Here is a 22,983-nt window from a genome sequence, read left to right on the forward strand (position 1 = left end):
GGGGCGGGGGCTCGGGCTCGGCGGCCGCCGTGAGGGCGGTGGCCCCGCCCCGCTCCCGCCCTGCCCCGCGCGCGCCGCCGTTTGAACGGGGCCATGGAGGAGCTGGCGGCGCTGCCCGAGGTGTGGCGGCTCTACTTCGCCTCTGTCCGCGCCGCCACCTTCCGCAACTGGCCCTTCACCGAGGGCTGCGCCTGCACGCCCGAGCGGGTGAGCACGGGGCCGGGGCGGCGGGAGCGGGGCGGCGGGAGCGGGGCCGGGCGGGCGCTGATGGCCTCCCCTGTGCCCGCAGATGGCGGCGGCGGGCTTCGTGCACTGCCCCAGCGAGAACAGCCCCGACGTGGCGCAGTGCTTCTTCTGCCTCAAGGAGCTGGAGGGCTGGGAGCCCGAGGACGACCCCCTGTGAGTACCGGGGGGATCCCTCGGCCTCCGCCCCGATCGGCGGCGCCCCGGCCCGGGGAAACCGCTGGTGGCAACCGAGGGGCTCGGCAGGGGAGAGCGGTTGCGTGCGGCTCGTTGGGAGCTGCTGCCTTCTCTTTCATTTTCTCTTTCTTTTCGCCTCAATTCAGGGAGGAACACAAAAAGCACTCTGCGGACTGTGGTTTTCTTTCTCTTCGGAAAGAGCCTGCTAACCTGACGGTGCAGGAGTTCCTGAAGCTGGACAAACTGCGAATGAGAAAGGCACTTGTACGTACACGGGCTTCTAGTCCTTGGATTGTTGGGCTGCACAAGGCTTTGTGCAGAGTGCTTTGTTGCATCCAGGTTGGGGCTGTGCCCTTTCCTGGTTCTCAGCCATGCTTTATGCGGGATGTGTCCTGCTTTCCCCTCGAAGCTGAACGATACTCCACTTAGTGGTAGAGAGTAATATATTATTTTTACTCTTGGCAGAAAAAAGAGGTTTCTCAGAAGATGACCAAGGTTGAAGATAAAGCCAAGATCCAGCGATGTAGTATAAAAAATCTGGCATAGACTGCTGCAGCTTCAGAGTTGCCAGTGACGTCTGTCTTGTCCACATGCTGTGGCACTGCCCCTGTGACTGAATGGCCGTGTTTCCTGAGGCTGCTTCCAGACTGGCTGTTCCTGAGAAGCAGAAGGAATTCTGCTTCACTCCTCTGCGTCTGTCTGGGAAGTACCTGGAGTTTGATGCATTGTATACATAATCTTTTTCTATAGGGTTCTCCTAATTTTCCTGCTGTTTTTTAAAGGATTATTATTTGTGGGTTTACTTGTTTTCTTTTTTTTTTCTTCTTTTTTATACTTTGTAAATCCAGCTGTTTAGAGATATTGCAGTCTCATAGAGATATTGGTAGCTCTGGTGCTAAAACTTGTATCTCTGATAGGAGTTGACATGCATTTCCATTTTTGTACAGAATATACCAATGCTTTTAGATACTTTGGAACATAGAAAGAGGAAGGAGTTTTAAAAATACTTCAGGGATTTAGGATTGTGGCTAGTAACATTGAGTTGTACCACACCTTAGTGTGCCTGGTATTCTTGTAAACTTCTGTTTGTAGTTGGCTGCTGCCTCGTGTTGATGCATTTATAAATAAAAGTTGAAGGCAGAACAACCATGTTTTACATGATTTCCTGGAGGACAAGAATCCGACCTTTACTGCAATGGGCTGTGCTAAATGCATTTTTAACATCAAAAAGGAAAATAAGCTCATCAGTTACAGCTTGCAGTGCTGTTGCTCAAGTGTCAAACTCATAAGCAGAGTTCATCAGGGATTATAGACATTTTGGAGACATTGAAATTAATTTGTGCCTGGGAAGGTTCGGTTTGTCCCTTTGTTTGGAAAGGAAAAGAAAATTTGCAGAATAGAGTGCAGTCAGAGAGGAATTGTTTTCTGAACTGCCAGAAAGGAATGGGGCAATCTTGGAGAAAAGACTTGTCTCTTACAGGGCCCAAGCTGATCACACAGGATTGTGAATTCTGCAGACAGAACTGGACACACGTGATGAGGTGCTCCCAAAGTCAAAGAAACTTCAGCTTTATTTGGGGAAAAAGTTTGTTGTAATAACACACTGATGAGAACAGTGTTCCTGTGTCTCACAAGTCTTCAGTGTTCTCTATCCAGACTTACTTGGAACAGTGAAATAACCTTATTATCTCCAGCTGCAACAGCCAAATCCAGCGCTGAGTGCCCTGCTGCATTCTTCTTTTGCACGCTTGCATTGCAGCTGTAAATACAGAACAGATTGGTTTTAACTGCTTAAATTAATTGCCGAGTGAGTGCACTTAGTGATGGAGTGGCTTGTAGGTGAATGTGTTGATGTGGATTAACTTTGGAATTCCTGGATGCTCCTTCCCACAGGGACATGGGGCAGGCTTTGGCTCTCCAGTGGTGCCAAGCAGGTCTGTGCTGGCAGGCTGGGGGGAACTGATGTGGAGGCCCAGCCACAGTACCTACCATAACAGGGCTCGGATGCACTCCTCTCCCTCCAGTCCCAGCAGAACTGCCTCGTGGAGAGCTGTGTTGTTGTGCCTGCACAGGAGGAATAAGCAATGCCCTTTTTTACCTAAGGAAACTTAGCAAATAAAACTTAGGAAAATGAACAGGAGGATACAGAACACCCTAGAAGTGTAGGCTTCAGTGGGGTTTATCATACTAAGTTGAAGTGGATGGGACAAGGAACTAAATGGAACAGCAGCTTTTAAAAAAGAAGTTATGAGAAATCTTGAAAGCTAGCAACTGGAAGGAGTATGGATACTGCCATGGAAAGGAGCAGATTTGTGGAGGAGAGATGTGGTTTAGTTCTCTAAAACTGGTGCAAGTGTGATTTTTCTTGGTGAAAGGTGGAAAAAGCTAAGGCAGAGGATCAGAGCTCACTTACGGCCCTGACTGCTGGTCAATGTCAGCCCCCTTCTGCACCAGAGGGGAGATGGCTCCTGTGTGCTTGTTCAGAACAGCAACTGTGAGGGCAGGGCGCTCCTCCTCGCTCAGGGAATTGGGGTCAGCTCCCTGGAACACAGCAGAGGTAAAGGGGGCTGGTAAAACCATACAGATTCTTCAGCTTCCACCTTGCTTTTGTGTTGTGCCAATTCAAGTTGGCAAATGGGCTTCATGCTCAAGACAGAGGTTCAGTGTGTTGTTTTGCTTTCTTCTGAAAATGTTTGTCATCTAGCTCAAAGCCAGAGAAAATGTGTGTAGCAGTAGCCAAATGAGATCCCAGAGCAGAAATACAGATTATGTTTCCTTTTGCTATACAGAGGACTTGATCCTAAATTATAAAACTAATACTTTCTCTTTTGTTTGGCTTTGACAAACCCAGAGAAGACTCCCTTATGCACTGACCAAATAGAAATTTGGGGAGAACATCTATAAATGTAAAACAGACCCTATCTTCTCCAAAATGCTCTTTCAATCTGAAGACTGGTATTGCAAGGCTGTTGCCTCCTAATCACAAAGCATTCCAGGCAAATATTCATGCAGTAAACAGCCAAAGAGTTGAAAAAGGAAACTTCAGCAAGTGTAACTTACATCTCTGAGCAATTGTTCTATGAAGGTGATTCTTCCTTTCCCAGTTTGACCCAGTTCATCCAGCAGCAGTTGGGACTCTGGCTGTGGAGACACACAACAGCCAGGAACATTTCACACAGTGAATATACAAGTAGGTGGGCCAGATTCTGCCTTGGAACAAAAGTGCAAAATGCACACTATGGCATGAATTCAATGTATCTGAGCCTCATTGTTACTAATCTCTGACTTCTTTGGGAATGTCTTTCTGAACCTGAGCAAGTGTTGGGTAACCCTGGCTAATCCCTCACTACTGAGGTCTTAATCCAGAATGTGTTTCTGCAAATGATTCACTTTACGTCAGTGCAGCTCTCCAGGGCTGTACAAGGATCTGCTCGGCACAATTAAACAGGGGTATATGTTTAGGAGTAAAGTTTGGAGCTCCCAGAGCTTGTGGAAGTATTTTGTTTTAAAAATGTGTATGTTTTGCCTCAGTGAAATTAGTTTACTAAACCTTAATAAACAACAAAACCTAAAACCTTTTCCTTTTATTTCTTCCCAGCTTTCAACTTTTTCTCATTTTGTAAGCTCAGTCACTTGACCAAGCATTTTTATCTCTGGACTCATATCACAGAACTCTGTGTCTTCTCCCACCTGTTGAGTTGTCTGACTGATCCAAATTTAGATTACTGTACATTTCCCTTTTGAAATTTTCTATGCCATTACTGACAATCCCTTTAGTAGACAGTTCTTTCAGGAAATTTGGTCTCCAGTGGAAGTAAATCCTTGCTTCTTGAATTAAACTAGGCCTCTATGGAGTCAAATGTTGTAAAGTCAAAAGAAGATGAGAGTACCACCATATGATGTTGCTTCTGTAAAAAATCTGTAAGAGAATCACTGCAACATTCCTTAGGCCTAATGCAGTGTCAAAATTTAATTGGTTCAAAATGAGAGAAAAAAATCTAAGTCAACTCTTAGTAGAAAAACAAATTAGTTATTTTCAGGTCTGAACTAAATGTCAGTTACCAGTGTTCTGGTTTTATATTAAGTTGGACTTTTATCCCCTGCCCCCAGTCAGGGTTAAAACCTTTCTATTTTAATGCCTGGATGCCCTCCTTCATGTTAGTGCTGCTAAGTCTTTTTTCTTGTATTTGCAGAAGATACTTACAGAAAGCTTGTATTCCTGTCCCATGAGTGTTCTTGACTTGGTTCTCTTTACTTTGCCGCTTGAATAGAAAAGATTGTGATCATCTCTGCCTACCAGAAAGGAAAACAAGTGTTAATTCAAACCAAAGTCAGTACCCTAACTAGAACTTGGAGGAGGGATCTGGAAATAATTTATCCACAATCAAAGCAGTATTTATCAATTTTCCACATGAGAAAGTGATGAAATACTTGTTGCGGTTTGTACTGGTTTTAACAAAAGGTTTGCACAGCTCCCAGTGCAGTAACTGCCTCTTGCCAAGCCTCAGACTGGGAGCACAAAGTGGATGAAACTTACATGTGAATTAAGTATGTTAAATGATGCTATGGGAATTTCTGAATTGTAATGCTGGCTTTACAACTGTTTGATTTAATGAAAACCTAAGTCCAATATGAGATGCTCAAAATGCTGAGCTGTTATTGACACCAAAGGGAGACTGCAGTTAAACAACATCTCTGCATGAATGTATTTCATAATTTCTCATCTTTGCCAAATATGCCAGAGCTGGCAGTCCCTGGCAGAGCTCAGAAGTAGAGATAATATTGGTATTTATAGTTCCTACTGTAAAAGAGTGTGTGAAACATCTGAAGTTTTAGTGCTATAATGAAAACATTGCTGTGATCTATGGCTGCAGTTCACTGGTCTGCTCAGCTCTCCAGGGATGAAGTATTCCCAGGAGTTTTTGAGAGAGTCTGTACATTGCTTAAAGCTCAACTTGGACACATTTTGAGACTTAAAAGATCAACTTAAATAGGCACAGAATGTTTGCCTGCCTTGGTGTCTAAGCTTCCAAGCACTACTTCTGTATTCTTGACTTCTGTATTTATGGTCTACTGTAAAGACAGGGGGGAGAAAATCTCACCGAAATTAGTCTGACTGCCTTCCTGTCCATCTGTGAGTTCTGTTCCAGCACTCAGGTAATCATTGCTGAACTTCACTGCTCTGTTAGGATGAAAATCCTGTAGAATCATCAAATGCAGGCAGTTATTAAGATTATTGTGTAACATTTCTATAATCTTAGCAGCACAACACTGTTGCATATGAGAAAATACATAGGCTTTGAATATCAGGGTCAAATTATCACAAGACATTATCATATGTAATTGAACCTCTGTTTTGAGGCAAAATTATGTAGCAATTTCTTCTGAAGCTTATGTTAGGTATTTATTTTGATTAGGAAAAAAAACCTGATATAACCTCACTTAATGAAATGAAGATTCTCATCCAAATGGAAGTGTTTCTACCACTTGAGAAATTTCACTTCTGAAATGATGTGATACAGCTTTTCAGGCCTCACATGGCAAGGTAAGCTTTCCAAGATTCCACACGAGGGACACAGTCTGATTTTTGAAATGGTAGATTTTTATCTTTGAAAAGCTGGAACTGTGTATGTTGTGGTTTTTGGAACATGGTAATTCTTGAGATAGAGATTCCAAATTTTGAATAGAGTTAACAGGAGCTCTGACAGAAGTTATCTCCAAACTATTGAAAATTATTAAGCTTAGTTTTTAGGAGCACACTTTGCAGGCTGAAGAAAAGCAGAATCTGAGATCAAAAGCTATGGGGGTGCTAGAATCATCAAACACCATCAAACACCATGAAAGAAGAAAGCTAATACTAATAGCAAAATAACAAAACGTGAGATGGTAACAACATAACCATGAAGTCTGGCTTAATCAGATAAAGATACCTGTTAATCCAGCTCCAACAGAGACAGAAAAAAGATTCTTTTCTCTGAAGTGGTAAGTTAACACCCTCTGAACAAATGTATTTCTTGTTTAGATCTGAATTTAAAATATATCAGCATTACACTGCTCTATTGACAGCTTTAGACCAGCTGCCTCTCAACATGCCCCATCCCATGAACTGACCTTGTTAATAGCAGCAAATTTCAATGTTATAGTGACTTCATAGTCATCTTCAGAGATGGTGGCATAATTAATCTAGAGGGAAAGAGCAGCTGTTAGTATGTCTTGCCAAAAAAAAAACCCTCAGAAGTACTTTTAGGAGTAAGTCTTGCTGATGGTATTTCTTGTGCAGCCAGTGTACAAAATCACACGTGTGGCCTTTACCTACTTGTGATATTGCACCAACACTTCCCATGTCAATGAGAAAGGGGCAGGTGCTTTTTGCATAGCTGGAAATTTCACAACAACTGAAATGCCAAATGAATCCTAAACTCTAATGAGGCTGCATTTCATGGAGGTTCAGTCATTCTCCACTGAGATTTTCTAGCTACAAAAAAGGCTGTGTTGTTCTTGGGAATCCCAGATCCAGAAGAGCTGGTGGCTCCTTTAGTGACACCAGCCTGGGGAAGCACAGTCTGTGTTAAAACTTTGGTACCTCTGTGTATCAATTCCTTGAGAAAGTACTGCTGGCAACAAGTCTATGGAAGTCATACAAAAATGAGTGCACAGGGGATTATAAAGAAGTGGAATGAAGATTATATTGCAGCTGGTTGAGAATTTTGAGGTAAGGTTGATTATATTTCTAATCCACATGAAAAACTGAAAGAGCAGCATTAAACCCAGATAGTTGGCATCTGCTTTGAACCATTTCTGTTACTTTTATGGGTGCTGCTTTTAAGACAATAAACTGACAAAAGGCCAAGAAGCAGCAGGAACAGCCTTCCCTAGGCAATTTTGTATTCTTCAGGCCTATCTTTTTGAATCCTCCAGCAGAGGAAACAAGTTGTAATGGACTGTACCTCAACTCTTTTAAGCAGATATTCTCTTATAATTGCACTGCAGCTTCTGAAGATCTGGTGGACAACAGGTTTCAGTGAATATAGAAATCAGGTGCAAAGTATCTAATATCTACTCCTTAGGAAGGAGTCCTAGAAGGTTTCCGCCTTCTTACCATATGAAAGCAGCTGAGTAAAGGCTTTCTCACTCCCCTTACAGGAGTAAGAAAGGTGAGAGAATAAGAATTACCATTGGAAAAAAAAAAAAAAGGCAGAAAAAAAGTCTTCAGGAAAAGGCTGACAAAAAAATGGAACAGCCAAATGAGACAAATGACACACACACACAAACAGGTCAGCATCTAAAGAAAAGGGAGACATTTATTTTACTAGTGTTTATGTAGCAGCCACAATAATCTTTTCATGACCCTCCATAGGGAGAAATTACTCACAAGCTCCTTCCTACCTTTCCCATTTGAGGCTCTCCAATCAGTGTTCTGAATTCAAGGTTGTTCTGGGCGTAGCTTCTAACATGAGCACAAACATGATCCAGCTGTTTTCTCCAGTAACCTGTTCACAGGGAATTAAGCAGGAGAAAAATCCTTAAAATGTGATTAACATTCCTTCTAGTCAAGTGATGGAAGATTTAAAAGATAGCTTCACTGAGATAAAAAAAAAAAATCTGTAGAAAATTCATCTAATCAAGAAAATGAGAAGGAAGTTATACTCTAAAAAGCCAGGTGAAACACTGTTTTATCTGTAGTTAAAATTCACCCTTAGTGCCCTCTATTCACAACAAAGCCACGTCTTGGAATGATCCTTGGGAGTCAAAACTGGTCCTTTGTGAAGGGAAAATCTCACACTATTCCACATCATAAGAAAAGAAAAAAGTAAAATATTACAATTAATCGTGTTATTGAACTGATTTTTACTTGCTTTGGGATAACTGACAGGGAACAATAAGCCAAATCTGAAAACTGCAAACACAGAAACTCAGGCTACACAACATTTTGGTCTGTGTAAGCTATCCTCCAAATAAATTCCTTTCAATTATTTATGTGAGAGCATATTAAAAGCTTAAGCATTCCTGCTCTTTTGTCTGTCAGGATCTCAGGGAGAGAGTCAGCATTCCTTTATGCTGATAGAGGGCACAAAACATAAGGGGCTGAATGTGCCTGGATTAAACACACATCTTAAGCTATTTAGAGCTTTTGCACATCTTGTCCAGGCAATTCCAGAGCTACATTTTGGTTTAATCTGAGAATAAAACAAAAGGACTTGTTCTCATTTTTAACTGATTGTTTTCAGGATCTGGCTAATTTTCTTTTTTTTTAGCATCCTCATGGTAAGTACAGGGCATGATTCATTTTGCTGTAAATAAACTGTGTGGGCTTGGTAACCTCATTTAACTGACACAATGCAGCTGCTCTGACCTTATCCTTTCCTTCATGTTAAGTGAAGCTTAAAACAGTGAAAAGAGACCAAGCCAGAAGGAAAGTGCTGCTCTGGCTTTTACAAGACAAAGCGAGGGCACAAGGAGTTTTGTGCTTGGAAGACTCAAGGTTGAACTGGCATGACAAACTAAACCAACAAATCTTACTCGTTAAGCAGCTTTAAATGAATAGAAAAAAGAAGGATCCACAGAACAACATAAATTGTTCCCTGCTGTGGTCTCATATGCAAAAACTAATACAAGTTGAAAGTAGTATTTAAAACATCTAAAATAGACTACTTGGTGAGGGATCTCTCCATAGAAGTCAGTATTATTTGCAATAAAGTGGTTCATAAGTACCCAGATCCCCAGATTTTATTTGAAAAAATCCAGATGGTCAGGAACATACTCTTGCATGGTTGATGTTTTATTAGATCTCACAGGATTTTTGGCAGCATTGATGGAATACTTAAATTCATTCTGCCAATAGCACATTACACCTATATTACACTGATTTAACCTTTGTTACAGTAGGAAAAGGGAGGTTTTTCTTTGTAAAGTTTACCTGGTAAATATCTTGGTTCCTGTTCAAAACAGAATGAAAGTACAGCAAAAACAAAGAAATACAGTACACACCAGAGGATTAGTGTTTTGGTACTGCTGTTGTTTGCTCCTAACTGTTTAGTATTTTTTTTTAATCTTCACAAATTAAAAGAAGGTTAGTTAATAGTTGATATGATCAAGAAATAATAACCCCCACCACTTTATTTAATCACTTGTATTTAAAAACTTTAATATCAAATGTCTGATCCTATTTTGACTGAAGAACTAATAGTCATATTTGGCATGTATAAACAAGATTTTCCTGGGTGATAATGCATGGTCTTGTTGACACAGATAGTTTCTAGCCATGTATACAACTCAGCCTGAACTGACTGTAAGAGACATTTATTGATTTATGGAATGAAGTAAGTTCCTCAGTCCTTGGCAGGATCTAAAGGAGAATACATTACACAGTGCAACTTCAACAAAGTTACCACTGCTAAGTGGATAAAAATGAAAAGAATTCAAAAACAGTTCAGAATTTCTTCCCAGCCTTTCCCAGTGACAGCAGTTCTCACAAGTCAAGAGCTGTATTTCTGACAGAGGTATACAAATATTCAGTGTTACTTTGCTTTTTTCTTGGCACTATTAGGGGCCAACCCTTCCTTATCTCTGACTAAATTAAGCTTCCTGACATGTTGAATCAAGTGTTGTATTTCCTACAGTGATGCCTAAGAGAACATGTCACAGTTCAGAGGAAGGGAGGAGGAAAACAGATTTCCCCAGTGATTATTTTAAAAATCAGAGTCCATCTGAATACAGATACACAGAGTCAAAAGAGGAATTTCTAACATTCATTAGCAACTTTTACTACCCAATAGGAAATTAATTCTGAAAACAGTCTGAGGGGTTGACCATCTGATTGCTGAAGAGAGCTAGATGTAAAAGTGGATCTAAAAGAGTAACTGCTCCTCCAAACGATGGTTTGGTGCTGTAATGATTTAAAATTAACTCCTCCTATGGATTGCCCAGCTTGACTGCCCTGTGAGATTAAAGACAATTTTGCCCATTGAGGCATTTATTAGATCCCAAATTAATACTGATGGACTGTCTTTGAGGATTTGAGATCCAGAAAACTGAAGATTTCTCAGGATTGTAAAACTAAAACCTCTAAAAATGGCAAGCATTTAATGACAGCAAATTGTCAAGTGATTCCACAAAGTGACCACAAAACTCACTGTGAAACTAAGCTGTCTGCAGTACTGATACTGCTCCTACTGTAGTCTGTGAGAGGAGTTTATGAGAACTCTTCAATGAGTGATGTTTTCATAATCTTATTAAGAATCCCTTCTTCTAGCTTGGTTTTCTTTGCTTCTGAAACTTCTATAATTTATTCCACAACAGCACCCCTAATAAGTTTCTCGTGTAGACAAGCTTCATCGTATTTTCAAGAGCTCTGATTCCCTGTGTCTCAGAGTTTTGTTTATCAATATCCCTGCAGGTGCCATCACAGCTCTACCTGAAGTTCACATTGCAAGGGTTGGGAAGGGTACTGGGAACTGGGAGCTGTTTGGTGGTTTCCAATTCAAATACAGGACATCTGCCTCCAGTCTTGTGGGATGTGAGGAAATCAAACTGCTACCAAATTAGTAAGGCTGCACAGAGGTGAGTAGCCACAATTTTGATATTTTAGGTGTGGGTGGAGATCAGTGGCTGAAATCTAAGGCAGTGCATTTGCAAGTGACTGGTAGAAACACAGACTTGTAAAAATGTACATCAGTGTCCTCCTGATGCCATTTTCCATAAATGATAATATTTTCAAGAAAAAAAGCAAGGTCATAATTTTTTTAGAAATTATAAAATCAGAACTTCTAACCTTTTCCAGGACTAATGGCTGTCAGGAGAGGCTTATGATCACTCATCTTTTCCACCTTTTCTTTTTGTGAAATCAGTTCAAGCTCCTTCTTTTCCAGTAGTTTGCTGGATGGGTAAAAAAGTCCAATACTTTGGGTTCCTTTATCTTCTCTTTCTGTTAGTTCAGCCCTTGATTTGGGCAAAGAAACAGGACAAGGTTGCCAGGCAATTTGAGCCTGTAATCGTTTTGCCTGTGGGCGGTGGAGGAGAAGGGAAAATGTAAGTAATATAGATATAATTCAATGGCTTACAAGTATAACTAACCAGAACAGCATACCAAATTGTAAGGGAGTGGAAAAGGTAGCAGGAAGAATAATTAACAATTTTTTTTTTTTTAATTACCAGCCTGTAACAATAATGCAACTTATCACAAATATTCAAGCAAAATCCAAATTCTTCACAATGTGTGAAGGGAACGTGTGCTTTTGCAGGGCAAGAGCTGGCCTTGCTAAGTATTTGGCTCTTTCTTGAAGCCATTTAAAAAACTACATTCGTGTGAAAGAATACCTTGTATTAGCAGACTGCAAACATTTCACACAGATATAAGTACTTAATGAGCTAAGACTTTTGAAAGGCTGATTGTTTCTCACTTTGCCATTTAGAAAGAGGCTGGATCAAGGCCTTGGACTGAGGCTGCTTTTCAGCAGAAAGTAAAAGAAACATTTTTGCTCTTCTTGTGCTCCCAGCCCCACAGCATTGTCCCAGGGAAATGAATGGAGCTGTGCTGATCCATATCCCCAGTGGAACAGCCTCTCAGCTGAGTTCAAACCTGGCTTTGTGACACTGTGTCCTACCTGAGACGATCCCAGCGAGTCCCCACTATCCATGGGACTGCCAGGAGAGCTCTGCCTGGATGGGGGCTCTATGTAGACACCACAGGACACGCAGAAGCGAGCATAGGGCTGATTGCTGGTACCACACTTGGAACAAGTAAAGTAGGATGGAGGAGGTCCAGGCTGGAAAGTTCAACACAACATTTGTCACTAGAGAAGCAGAGGATGAATTACTCAGGAATGATAAGAGCAGAGGAATTAACTGAAAGGAAGTACCACCCTGAGTGCCCTAGTACAGTACAGGACTAATGGTTATTTATGCATGTAGGGGAGTGTTTCAAATTTTATGTGCAGTCAGCTCACAGAGAATAAATTCTCCTTGAGTGTGATCTGAGGTAGATGCACTGTACAAGGGGAAACTGTTTACATCGATTGTCACTCTCCTGAGCAGCACTCAAGCACTTGTCCTTACTGAAGTTAAGGAGGCCTTCAGTCAAAACAATTACACGCACCATCTCATATCTGGTAATTGCCTGCATAGGTGATTATAGAGTTGATATGGGAAAACTTGCATTGGGTCAGCCTATACTTTAACCTTTGATGGTTAAATTACTTTGCCTGAGGACAGGGCAGTTGCATCTCAGCTGATGCAATGATCTGGTGCCTGTTGACCTGAGATAATTTGTTTGCAACTCCAAACCCTTGGGTCACTGACTGATGTGGGGTCAGGATGTCTTCTAAGCTGCTCGTTTTTCCATACACAATCCTCTATGCTCTAAATAAGTATCTTGATAATGACAGTGTTTACTGGCTGGCAGGAGTTTTGCACAGAGAAGTGTGGCATTCCTGCAGAGAAGCAGCAGCAGGATTGTCCCCACAGACAGCAGAAGCACCTGCCTTGGCCCCGCACCAGGCACAGAAGCGGGCGTCGCTCTGGTTCACACCGTTGCATTTTGAGCACTGAGCCATTTTCCTTTGCTGGCCCTGGAGAGGTGGGCAGGAGTCTCCTCCAAACACAGGCTGATAAAACAAATCAAGTATTAGGGAGAAAATGCCCCTCATGAAGGAGAGTCTACAAGCCTAATAAGAGGAAAGAGGAAAGCAAGCTGCTTTGACAACATAAAGTAATATTCAGCCTAAAAGAATTATTACAGTTTAGAATGAGCAAGAGTGACTTGGATCTAACCTATAATTTTGTTTTTCATTACAAAACCATGGTAAAATGTAGCTTTAATAAATTTGAAAATATTTTTAGCAGAACTAGCACCAAAAAATAAAAACCTTATCAATGCTATGCTTTTAAACTGAGTATTTACTAATAGGGCCCTACATATAAGTACAGATGAAATTAAGATGGTGGCTTCTCTGCTGACAAACTTGCATTTTCAAATCCAACACACAATTTTCTTTGTACCTTTCTTTTTAGGAATATGGCAGGGAGAATGTGTTCAGGCAAGGAGTTTCCTCACAGTTTGGAATTTGCTGAATATTTTTTTGCACTCTTTTGCCTTGTGCAAATTATATATTACCCAACTTTTCTACAGTTAGCTTATATGAGTAAGCAAAAGAAAACAGCTTTTTCATCTGAAACTTCTAGAGCTTAAGCATAGGTCCAAAATTAGGAAAAACAGGACTTAAAAGTGTTTTGTTAGGTTTTGCCTTAAGGCTTATGCAGTTTATTTTCTCTACAAGTCAGGAATATGGATAAGGGACAAAACACAAAAAAAATTATTTTGATTACACCATAACAGCAAGTAAGCAAACATAAAATAGCCCTGTTTTAATCTGTGGCCTGCATTGCAATTTGAACAATGTGATTTGGGGGTTCAGTTGGAAAATAAAATTTATAAAAGCACAAGTCTAAATATGTTCTAAATATAAATTATTTAATAGCAATTAATAATAATATAAGCCTTATTACTATTATTAAAATACTGTTCTTATCACTAATTAATCACTATTATTAATATATTTTCTGATTACTATTAATAATTCTTAGTAAGCATTTAACTTTCTCAGCTAATACAGGTCTCACATTCAAGTCACATGCCTACCCACATGTACAGCTACATATTATCTACACACATATCTGCATTCAGTGAAGCAGCCAAACATACATTTATTTTAGGTAAGTACAGAATCCTACTGAAATTCACTTTGAAATGACACTTATGTGGCTATACAAGAGACTTTTGCCTCTAGCTACAGACTGTTTATGTTAATCATTATAATCAGAAGATTTTAACTTGCAAACCATTATTTTCTATCATTTTTGTATCTACCACAACCTGGAGAAGTGAAATGTGCCAGACATTCTTCATACAAGACTTTTTAGAACTGAAAATAAACTTCTTCTAAGGAACCAAGCTAAACAGGGAGTTGAAACAGAGCAATTTTAGGGTAATATTTCAGTGCTTTTCTCACCTCTGTGCAGAGTCACAGCCAAATACAAGCATGCTAGCTGTATGCATATGGGAGAAGCAGCAAGTGGAGATAAGAAAAATAATGTAAAAGTGGAGATAGTAAAATAATATAAAGACGTATTTTCTTTTCAGAAAATAACTGAAATCAGTGTGAAAGGTGTTCCTGACGTATACACTCAACTTTTCTACTGCAATTGAAAGATATCTGGACACAAACAAGACTTCCTTGGAGTCAAGACTACCCATTTTCTAAGAGCCTTCTGAGCTTTCTTAATGACATTCTCTATCCTGACTTCCAAGTCAGAAACTTGAAGGTATATGAGACACTTCTGTTTAGCTGGACATTTGTGGTGGCACTTCTGTGGGAGGACTGGGCTTAAATATGACACTGGGGAGAGAATCTCTGCTTTGGTGACACAGGGACATGACTTCAGTTTTCCAAAGGTAAAGGATGTTCTGCTGTGGTTTGATTCAGCCAGTGTGATTGAAGTCTTACCATCTGTACTTCAGGCAGCTTGCTCTCACAAGTCGCACAGTGTTTATGGTGAAGAGGATTTCCTGTGCCACACACCTGACAAATGACTTTGCCCTTTTAATCAGAGAGAAAATACATTTCACATAGTGTTTGAAAACTGTCAACAAAAAAACAAAGGAGAAGATTTCATCTTACAAAGTGCTGTGGTTATTCAGCACTGCAGATGAAGGATATCCTTCACTTCTGGGATGTTTCAAGCTTTAGTTAGGCCATGTTGCCTGCTCATCACATAGGGACTATTTCTTTTAAAATTATGGTATAGTTTCCTCTGGACATTCAATATCTCCAGGTCTTTGTATACTCTGATTTCAGTTTGCTTAGCCACTATAGCCACAAAAACCAGACAGCCCAGTATCTGCATAGGCAATTATTAATAATAATACCGTAATACTATGAGGTGCCTTAAAAGACCTCTGGTTGCAAGTTGACCCTGGCTGAAGACCAGGTGTCCACCAAAGCTGTTCTATTAATCCTCTTCTCAGCTAGACAGCAGACAAAATATAATGAAAGGCTCCTGAGTTTAAGGGCAGGGAGAGATCACTCACTAATTACTGTCAGGGATAAAACAGACTCATCCTGGGCAAAGTCACTGAACTTATTACCAATCAAATCAGAGTAGGAAAATGAGGAATCAAACCAAATCTCAAAAAACACCTTCCCCTCACCCCTCCCTCCTTCCTGGACTTAACTTTCCTCCTGATTCTCTGTCTCCTGCCCTCCTCAGCAGCACAGGGAAATGGGGGTTAAGCTCATCACACATTGCCTCTGCTGCTCCTTCCTTCTCAAGGGAAGCATGTCCATGTCTTTCTTGTACTGGAGAACCTTTAGTCCCTTTTTTCCATTCAAGGTGTTTTTAATCTCACTAACCCTAAAAGCTGTCCATAATGTAATTATACAAAGCCAGGTTGGATCAAAATATTTGCAATGAAGTAATCTGTTAGAAAAATGCATGCCAGGAGTTAAATCACTGTTTTGGTTTACTTTTTCTGTTACCTTTATGCAGTTGCTGTTTTGGGGCTGCAGCTGTGGAGCTATTGGTGACTCACAGATAATGCAAGTGGGTGTATTCATTGGCACAAGATGTCTGCATTCAAGGCACGGTGCCATCTGAAGGAAAAGCCACATCACAGTTATGTTAAGGACCACAATGAGATCATTAAAGTTATCATGAGATTTCAATATTTTCCTAGCTGGAGTCTACATCAGCAGCAAGGTCACTGGAAACATAGCAAGTGACAGCAACTCATGCTGGTATTGATCCTCAAAGATCAAAGGATCACATGGAAAAAATATTAAAACATCTGGAAAGAGAATGCCAGAAAGGTATTAAGGTAATTTTCAATAAAATTAAAATGCTACTATAAAATATAGTAGGACTGGCAAGGTGCTGTGGTCCTTGAGGGGACCTGTGAGAAGGCTTTCTTTCTGTTTCCAAGACTAAAATTACAATCCTGTTATTCCATTGTCACCCACTTCATACAGGAAATTGAAACTCTCTTAATTGTGAGCCTAATCTAAAGAGGTGGTGAATCTTGGTCATTACTTAAAACGACAGCATTGACCAGACCAGACAAATTTTTGATGACACAGGAAAGGAAACACACCACTGACTTGTCAGATCAGGTTATTATCTCTTGGGAAGAGCTTAGGGAAGACAGTTACACACACCACTGCAAAAACCTGGTTCACATACCCACACATGCCACCATTTAAAGTTTAAGGACTGGTGTTTAAAGTTTAAGGACTGTTTCCTGACACAGGCAAATAATTTACTTTTTCATTGTTTTCCTTACTAGAATACATGGCACTTGAAGAAATCTGTGGTGAGTTTTACCCATTGTTAGAGAATTTCTTTGGGTTCAGTGCTAACAATAAGAGCAGAACTTTCAAATGAACGTGGGAGTAGGTAAAAGGTTTGTTAGCACTGACTGTGTAACTTGCAGAGGCTGTTCTCTCCAAGGGTGATGTGTGGATTGCTATGATGTTTTGCTGACCTGTGATCCCTCAGGGAATGGGAAGCGCCGGACTGGCACAGGAGGCATACGAGATCCACATTTCTGGCAGAAGTGAGCCAAGGGCTCAGACAGGCGAGGGGCAGAACAATGGGCACATCTGAAAATAAGAGCAAACTGGCTGAGCTTGGTGTAGTATTACACTGCTGCATAGTAATGAATAATCTGGAACTTGTTGTGACAGGACTTAGGCCATTGATTTCTCAGTTGTGGTTTCCAAGCTGTGGTGGGACACCAGACCATGCCCCAACATCCACGATACAGAATTCTGAACTCTCTAAACAGCTTTGCAAGGTAGAAAGCTCTCTGGCAACTATGGAGTTTCATACTTTCCTCCTCATCATGGGAGGTTAACAGGTCTCCTGGCAGGCAGTCTGTGTCAGGCCTCAGTGCTGCACCATGGGGAGCCACTGATGTGGATCACAGAACATTTTCAATACTGATAAGCACTAATGTTTTGTGAGACTACTCCAGTGAGCAGTGTTCACCTACAGCACTGAGGGTATACAAAATTTTGAAAAGACAGTTTATCCCCTGATCCTATGGGCATTAGTAGTTTTTTTAAGGGATAATAAGAGAGCTGATAATTGACAGTTGAAAACTAAATTTAAGAAACAGAATTTTCAAAGTCCTACCTAGATTATACTCTCCAGTTATGAGCCAGTGTCTGTCTTTGCCTTTGTAATTTTTATAGAGGTCCACTGTATTATCAGCTTGGTTGCAAAAGGCTCAGATACTTTCCAAAGGACAAATATGTTAAAAGGAGAAGTCACTTACTTAAGGAAATTTGTTTCGCTCTGGATCCTTGACACCTGTGTGCTTGCTAAGCTTTTTTGGCTAGTCACTGCAGAAGAACTTGTAAACTGAAATAGAGGTAATTATTTAACCTTTAATAAGGAAATATTTGCAAAATGGATATAAAGATAGAAAAAAACACTGCAGATGTAATTTGAAATAAACTGCACTGAAATGCATTGCTTTGAGGGGTACTTACTATCCTTGATTCCCCTATTAGCTGCATTAAGGACTCACAGGTTCTTCCAATAAAAATAAATCAATGCCTTGCTATATACTTCTACCACAGCATTACTGAATATTGAGTTTTAAATATTAACTTGCCAGCAAACAGCAGTAAGTATTTGCAAACTGAAGATTCAGGAATGTATTAGAAGAGAATTAGTAGGAATGCAGTCAGTGTTGATTTCCTTTGCCTGGTTTTGTCCATACTGACAACTGTGTCCTGCTTTGGGCATTCCTATTCTAGTGCATCATTACCATTACATTTAAATCAGGACTAGTAGAATGCAGGCAAAGGCATTAATAGCTGAGAGAGATCGCAAATCTTCACCTCCTCCTTTTTTTAGACCTCTGTCCTGATGACAGCCTTGTACAGTTTTCTTCAGCCTACCCCTTTGCCCACCTGCAATGACTCCATTGGTTGTGCTGAGGTGGGTTCCTCTCTGTACTCTGTGGCTCCCAAACGACTGGCAAGGAGCTGAGGCCCTTGAGAGGACCTGTGAGAGGGCTTTCTGCCTGTTTCCAAGATTAAAATTACAGTCCTGTTATTGCACTGTCACCCACTTCATGCAGTTAATATATAACTGAACATAAATGTTACATACTCTTGCTAAGCATAATTAAAAACATACTTGGCATCTGTATTTTGGGTTCAAATAAGCTACATGGAATTACAGGGAATTAAACTAGAAGAAACCCCACACCTCTCTGACAGAGCTTACTTCTTTGTTTTAATTTATTTACAGTTTTCTTCCTTCTTGCGTACTCAAAAACCCCCAGCTCCTAAGAGTAAATTGATGAGTAAATATTAATACAACTCCCTGCTCTAAAACAGTCCCATTGCTGTTGCCATGGAATAAAAGGCTTTATCTATAGAGAAAATCTGGGTGAAGCTTTCTTCTCTGCTTAGTGTATTTATTTTGGAATCTTACTGCAAGCAACCATCAGTAAAGAAACTCTGTAAAGGATTTGCAATGCCATCAATTTAACAGCATTTTCTGGCACAAAGAGAAATACAGGCAGGGCCTTGTTGTGTTACTGAGAAATGATTGATGTTTTAATATGTTTTTAAGAAGTTGTGTGAAATGTATGGAAGGTAAATTTTGTTCTCTGTTTGCAGTGTTGAGCAATCAAAACTGGAATTTCCAGAGGATGTTCTGTCTTCTGAGAGGGTTTTAAAATTAACTACATTTTACAAGTGGAAAACTCTACACTGTTTTCTGCTAGAACAGAAGACTATCTCAGTTTTATGAAGTGATACTGTACCTTGAAGGTCGTGGGATGTTTCATCCCAGGCAGGCTTGATTTCCACATTCAGTCTATTCTTCTTCGGTTTTGTAGTAAATGTTCCACCTTCCTTATTCTAAAACGTAATTCCATTTGAATTCCAGATCAATTTTTTGCTTTTGCTCTAATCTACTTTTGCTATAGTTATTTGTTAAAATTTTAAAAGTACATGCTTAAGGTATTTATTTTCAATGCAAGCATTTGAAAAGCTTAACTTATGTTAAAGCATATGAAAAGCTTAAATGTATTTTTAAAATATTTGACCTCAATTAGTCATAAAATACTACTGGGCAGGGGGGAAGTGTCCCCTTGTAATTTTAGTACTACAAAAAGGACCAAAGCAGCAAAGATGGGTAAACAGAGAAAACAGGATTTTGAATAAAACTGGAAGTCAAAGCTTAATCTCTAAATAATATCATATATACAACATTTTATACTTACACAAGGGGTTGCAATTTCTAGAACTTACCTGTGTGGCCATATCTTTTATGAAATTCTTGTCATCATCTTCAACAGGCAAAAGGATGCTTGGTTGCTGGTACTCTACCACAAACACCTTTGTCACAATTGAACTCTCCCTGTAGTCCCTGAAAATCAAAATTCACAAAGCTAAGAACCTGCCACAGACCTGGGTGCTGCAAGAAGAAAATCACTGATGGATGTGGCTTATTAGGTGGAATATCCCTTCCAAGCTTGCCAGTCATTATTGCAGTAGAATCCTGAGCAGTATCTATTTGATAAAACAACCGTCATTCTCTAAGACCTATTCAATTACAACAGTGGACTGAAATTGCTGTAAATGTCCAAACCAGTCTTTCATGATTTATTGTCTCTATAGTGAATCTCTGAAAATGTCTTAATAAAAACATACTGTTTTCATTTGTTGGAAGCAAGTGTTAAGCTAGATAGTGATAGCAAGAAAATAAACATAGGCCTAGGTTTTGTGTGTTATGTAATGTTGTTATATTCCAGTGCAGACACAAGCACAGGCTGGCTGCAGGCTGGGAACAGCAAACACAAATCTCCTAGTGGAAGTTTCTGCTCCCTTGGAAATAAAAGATAATGCAACACAGTACAGACAGAGAATTTATGTGTCCTCTCTCTGTCTCTAAGCATGAAGTTAGTTTAGACAAAGTCAGTGGCTGTGCAGCAAAATCCAGTTTTCTTTCAATGTATTGTATTTCTGCTTCACCCAATGCTACACTTAAGCTGTGAGGTTCAGCATTCTGTAATCCTTTGGGAAAAACTAAGCAAACTCCTGGGAAGACCAGCTTCTTTAAATCCACTGAATCACTGGATGACCCCAGAAACACCACCCTGATTTCTCTGGTGTTTCTGATGATCACACTCCAAAGGATGAGCTCTCAGGATAGTACCTCAGCTTCTCACCCACAGCCCCCAGGATCACTGGACACCCAGAGTTCAGGAGATAACATCCAACAGGGAACCCAACCACACAAACACTTGATGGATAAAAATTATCCTGAGAAAGCCAAGTCAGTGCTATTCATGAGGATCATTTAGATTGCAAACTGCCTGGGGAAAGGCTCATCTCTCATCTGCAGGGTATGCAGTGCTTTAAACTACACAAGCTATGACAGGGATATCTGCTCCTTGCCAAAGCTGGACTAAAATAAAACAAAACAGGATACTCACTTTGTAACTGCCAGGGCCTTGACCATTATTTTCCCCACTGGTAATACGATAGGACCCTTATACTCCAAAGTGTTACATGCCCCATAGCCAGGTTTCCTAATGAGTTCTGGTTTACTTCCATCTAAAGTGTAATAAATAGAGGCCCCAGGTGTATCTGAAAGAAACAGAAAAAGTAATTCCTCAGACTGTAGACAACCTTGGAAAAACAAAGTACTCATTACTATGCTTGATTTTTCTCACAGAAAGAAAATAAAGCAGTTTCATAAGTGACCGAAAGTTTGGGATCAAAACTGTTTCTCCCATGAAGCATCAATTACTCAACAAAAGCAATTTCATTGTAAGCAACATTTCTGACAGCAAAGTATCTCTGAAATGATTGCATGTAAACATTGCAGCAGCTTGTCCATTCCAATGACAGAAAGGGTATTTTCTGCCATAGCAAAAGGTGACAACTCAAAAATTGTAAATGTTGGGAGTGAGCCTAGCACATGATTCTTTTGAGCACTGCTTTTGCAAATGTCAAAGCAAAATGCAAAAGCTTAAAAGTTTGGCCTTGGAAGCAATTAAGACTGCTGACACACAAAACTTTTATGTCAGTAATATTGCTTGGATGTATAAAATTACATGCAAGTATATTTGGTGCATCAAACCTGTTGGTTAATTTGATAATTTTCTTAATGAAATGCACACTCCAAAAATCATAATTAAATATGAAAAAAGTATGAAGGACAAATACTTCAAATGGCCACGTAAGTAAAGGTTTGAGATGGAGTTAAAACTCATGTTCATACCTGATTTTATTTCTACAAGGGTATTTGTGTCTATTTCCCGTTGAGTTTTCCCTGGAGGTGGGATTCGAAGTGGGATGATCTGAGGAACTGAGACAGAGCCAGCTGTCATTTTATCCCAGCAGTGATCTTTAAAACAGAAAAGTAAAAAGGCAGGCAATCGTTTTCCTAAAAAGAAGAATGCACTGAGAAATACAGTCTTTTAGCATGACTCCTTGTCTTTTTTTTTTTTCTCTTGGAGAACATTGGATTCTTTAAACCATCCAGCGACTGTGATTCCATGTGTTTGAGCTAGAACAGCGTTAGCACCATATGTCAGTGATACATGGAAGGAGTAAGGGACAGGAATCTCCACCATAATCATGTCAGATGTGAAACCTGACATGCTGCCACCTGGAAACTTGACACCTGAATAAGTACAGGATGCCCTGAAAAGGACTAAAAAAACCCAACTATTTCTTCAGCTTATGCCAGTTATCATGTGAACCAAGAATATATCCATAAAACAGGTGCCAAACTTGACTTATCCTGATGTACATAGTCATTATCATGTCACGTAGTTCAAGAATGAAAAATTGCATTTGGATATGATGACATTTTACAAAACAGAGAGATGTACTCCAGATCGTGGGAACTGATGCTCAGGGCCAGGAAACACGTCTGTGCTACAAGGATTTGGTTTTGTAACCAGCCCTCCAGTGCTCCAGAAACAGCTCTTACGCTACTCTTCAATGCAGGCAGTGAGGGACGCTCCCCACCCTCTCTGGAAAATCTGTCCCAGCGCTCAGTCACCCTCGCAGGGAAGAAGTTCTTCCTCACGTTCAGGTGGAACCTCCCGTGTCCCAGATTCTCTCTGTTGCCCCTTGTCCCATTTTTGGGCACCACCGAGCACAGCCTGATCCATCCTCTGACACACTCCCACCAAGCACGGGCGGATCAGACCTTTACCTGCCCTGAGGGCGCTGACAGCCCTTCCCTCACGCTCCCACCTGCTCCTGGCACAGCTGGACCAAAGGTAAGCGGGGCTCCGCTCCAGCCCTTTGGGATCGCATCCCTGGCGGGACGCACACGGCCCCGTCGGCACCCCGGCGCGGCCAGGCCCCGCTGCCCGCCCCTCCCCGGCGCTGCCCCCACACCTCGCCCCGCTCCATCCCTGCAGCCCAGCCCCGCTCACCGCAGGATCCCGCTGGATCCCGCCCCTCCCGCTCCCGTTTCCAGGGACGCCTCGCGCCCGCCGCTCCCGCCGCCCATTGGCCGTTGCGC

The 22,983-nt window shown here is 40.8% G+C and overlaps 2 protein-coding genes across 2 annotated transcripts; one reads left to right on the top strand and one right to left on the bottom strand.

The window, feature by feature from the left end:
* Positions 1–38: 38 nt before the first annotated feature.
* BIRC5 (baculoviral IAP repeat containing 5) lies at positions 39–1,566 on the top strand. Its single transcript, XM_005523247.3, has 4 exons — positions 39–207; positions 290–399; positions 567–684; positions 886–1,566. The coding sequence occupies exons 1-4, from the start codon at positions 94–96 to the stop codon at positions 964–966; spliced, it is 423 nt and encodes a 140-aa protein (XP_005523304.1). The 5' UTR covers positions 39–93; the 3' UTR covers positions 967–1,566.
* Positions 1,567–1,709: 143 nt separating this feature from the next.
* DZANK1 (double zinc ribbon and ankyrin repeat domains 1) lies at positions 1,710–22,947 on the bottom strand. Its single transcript, XM_088053690.1, has 21 exons — positions 22,895–22,947; positions 21,724–21,849; positions 20,933–21,086; positions 19,746–19,863; positions 19,256–19,352; positions 18,393–18,517; positions 17,750–17,835; positions 16,955–17,072; positions 15,954–16,067; positions 14,922–15,014; positions 12,900–13,022; positions 12,024–12,185; positions 11,192–11,420; positions 7,807–7,910; positions 6,532–6,603; positions 5,523–5,619; positions 4,625–4,713; positions 3,481–3,561; positions 2,834–2,961; positions 2,410–2,484; positions 1,710–2,179 (listed from the first exon to the last, which is right to left on the bottom strand). Exons 2-21 carry the CDS (start codon positions 21,830–21,832, stop codon positions 2,059–2,061), a joined length of 2,295 nt encoding a protein of 764 aa, XP_087909816.1. The 5' UTR covers positions 21,833–21,849; positions 22,895–22,947; the 3' UTR covers positions 1,710–2,058.
* Between the last annotated feature and the right edge of the window lie 36 nt (positions 22,948–22,983).

Source organism: Pseudopodoces humilis, chromosome 3, assembly GCF_049639895.1.
Source record: "Pseudopodoces humilis isolate 2021_Gansu_Grassland_sample_001 chromosome 3, ASM4963989v1, whole genome shotgun sequence".
NCBI classification, from domain to species: domain Eukaryota; kingdom Metazoa; phylum Chordata; class Aves; order Passeriformes; family Paridae; genus Pseudopodoces; species Pseudopodoces humilis.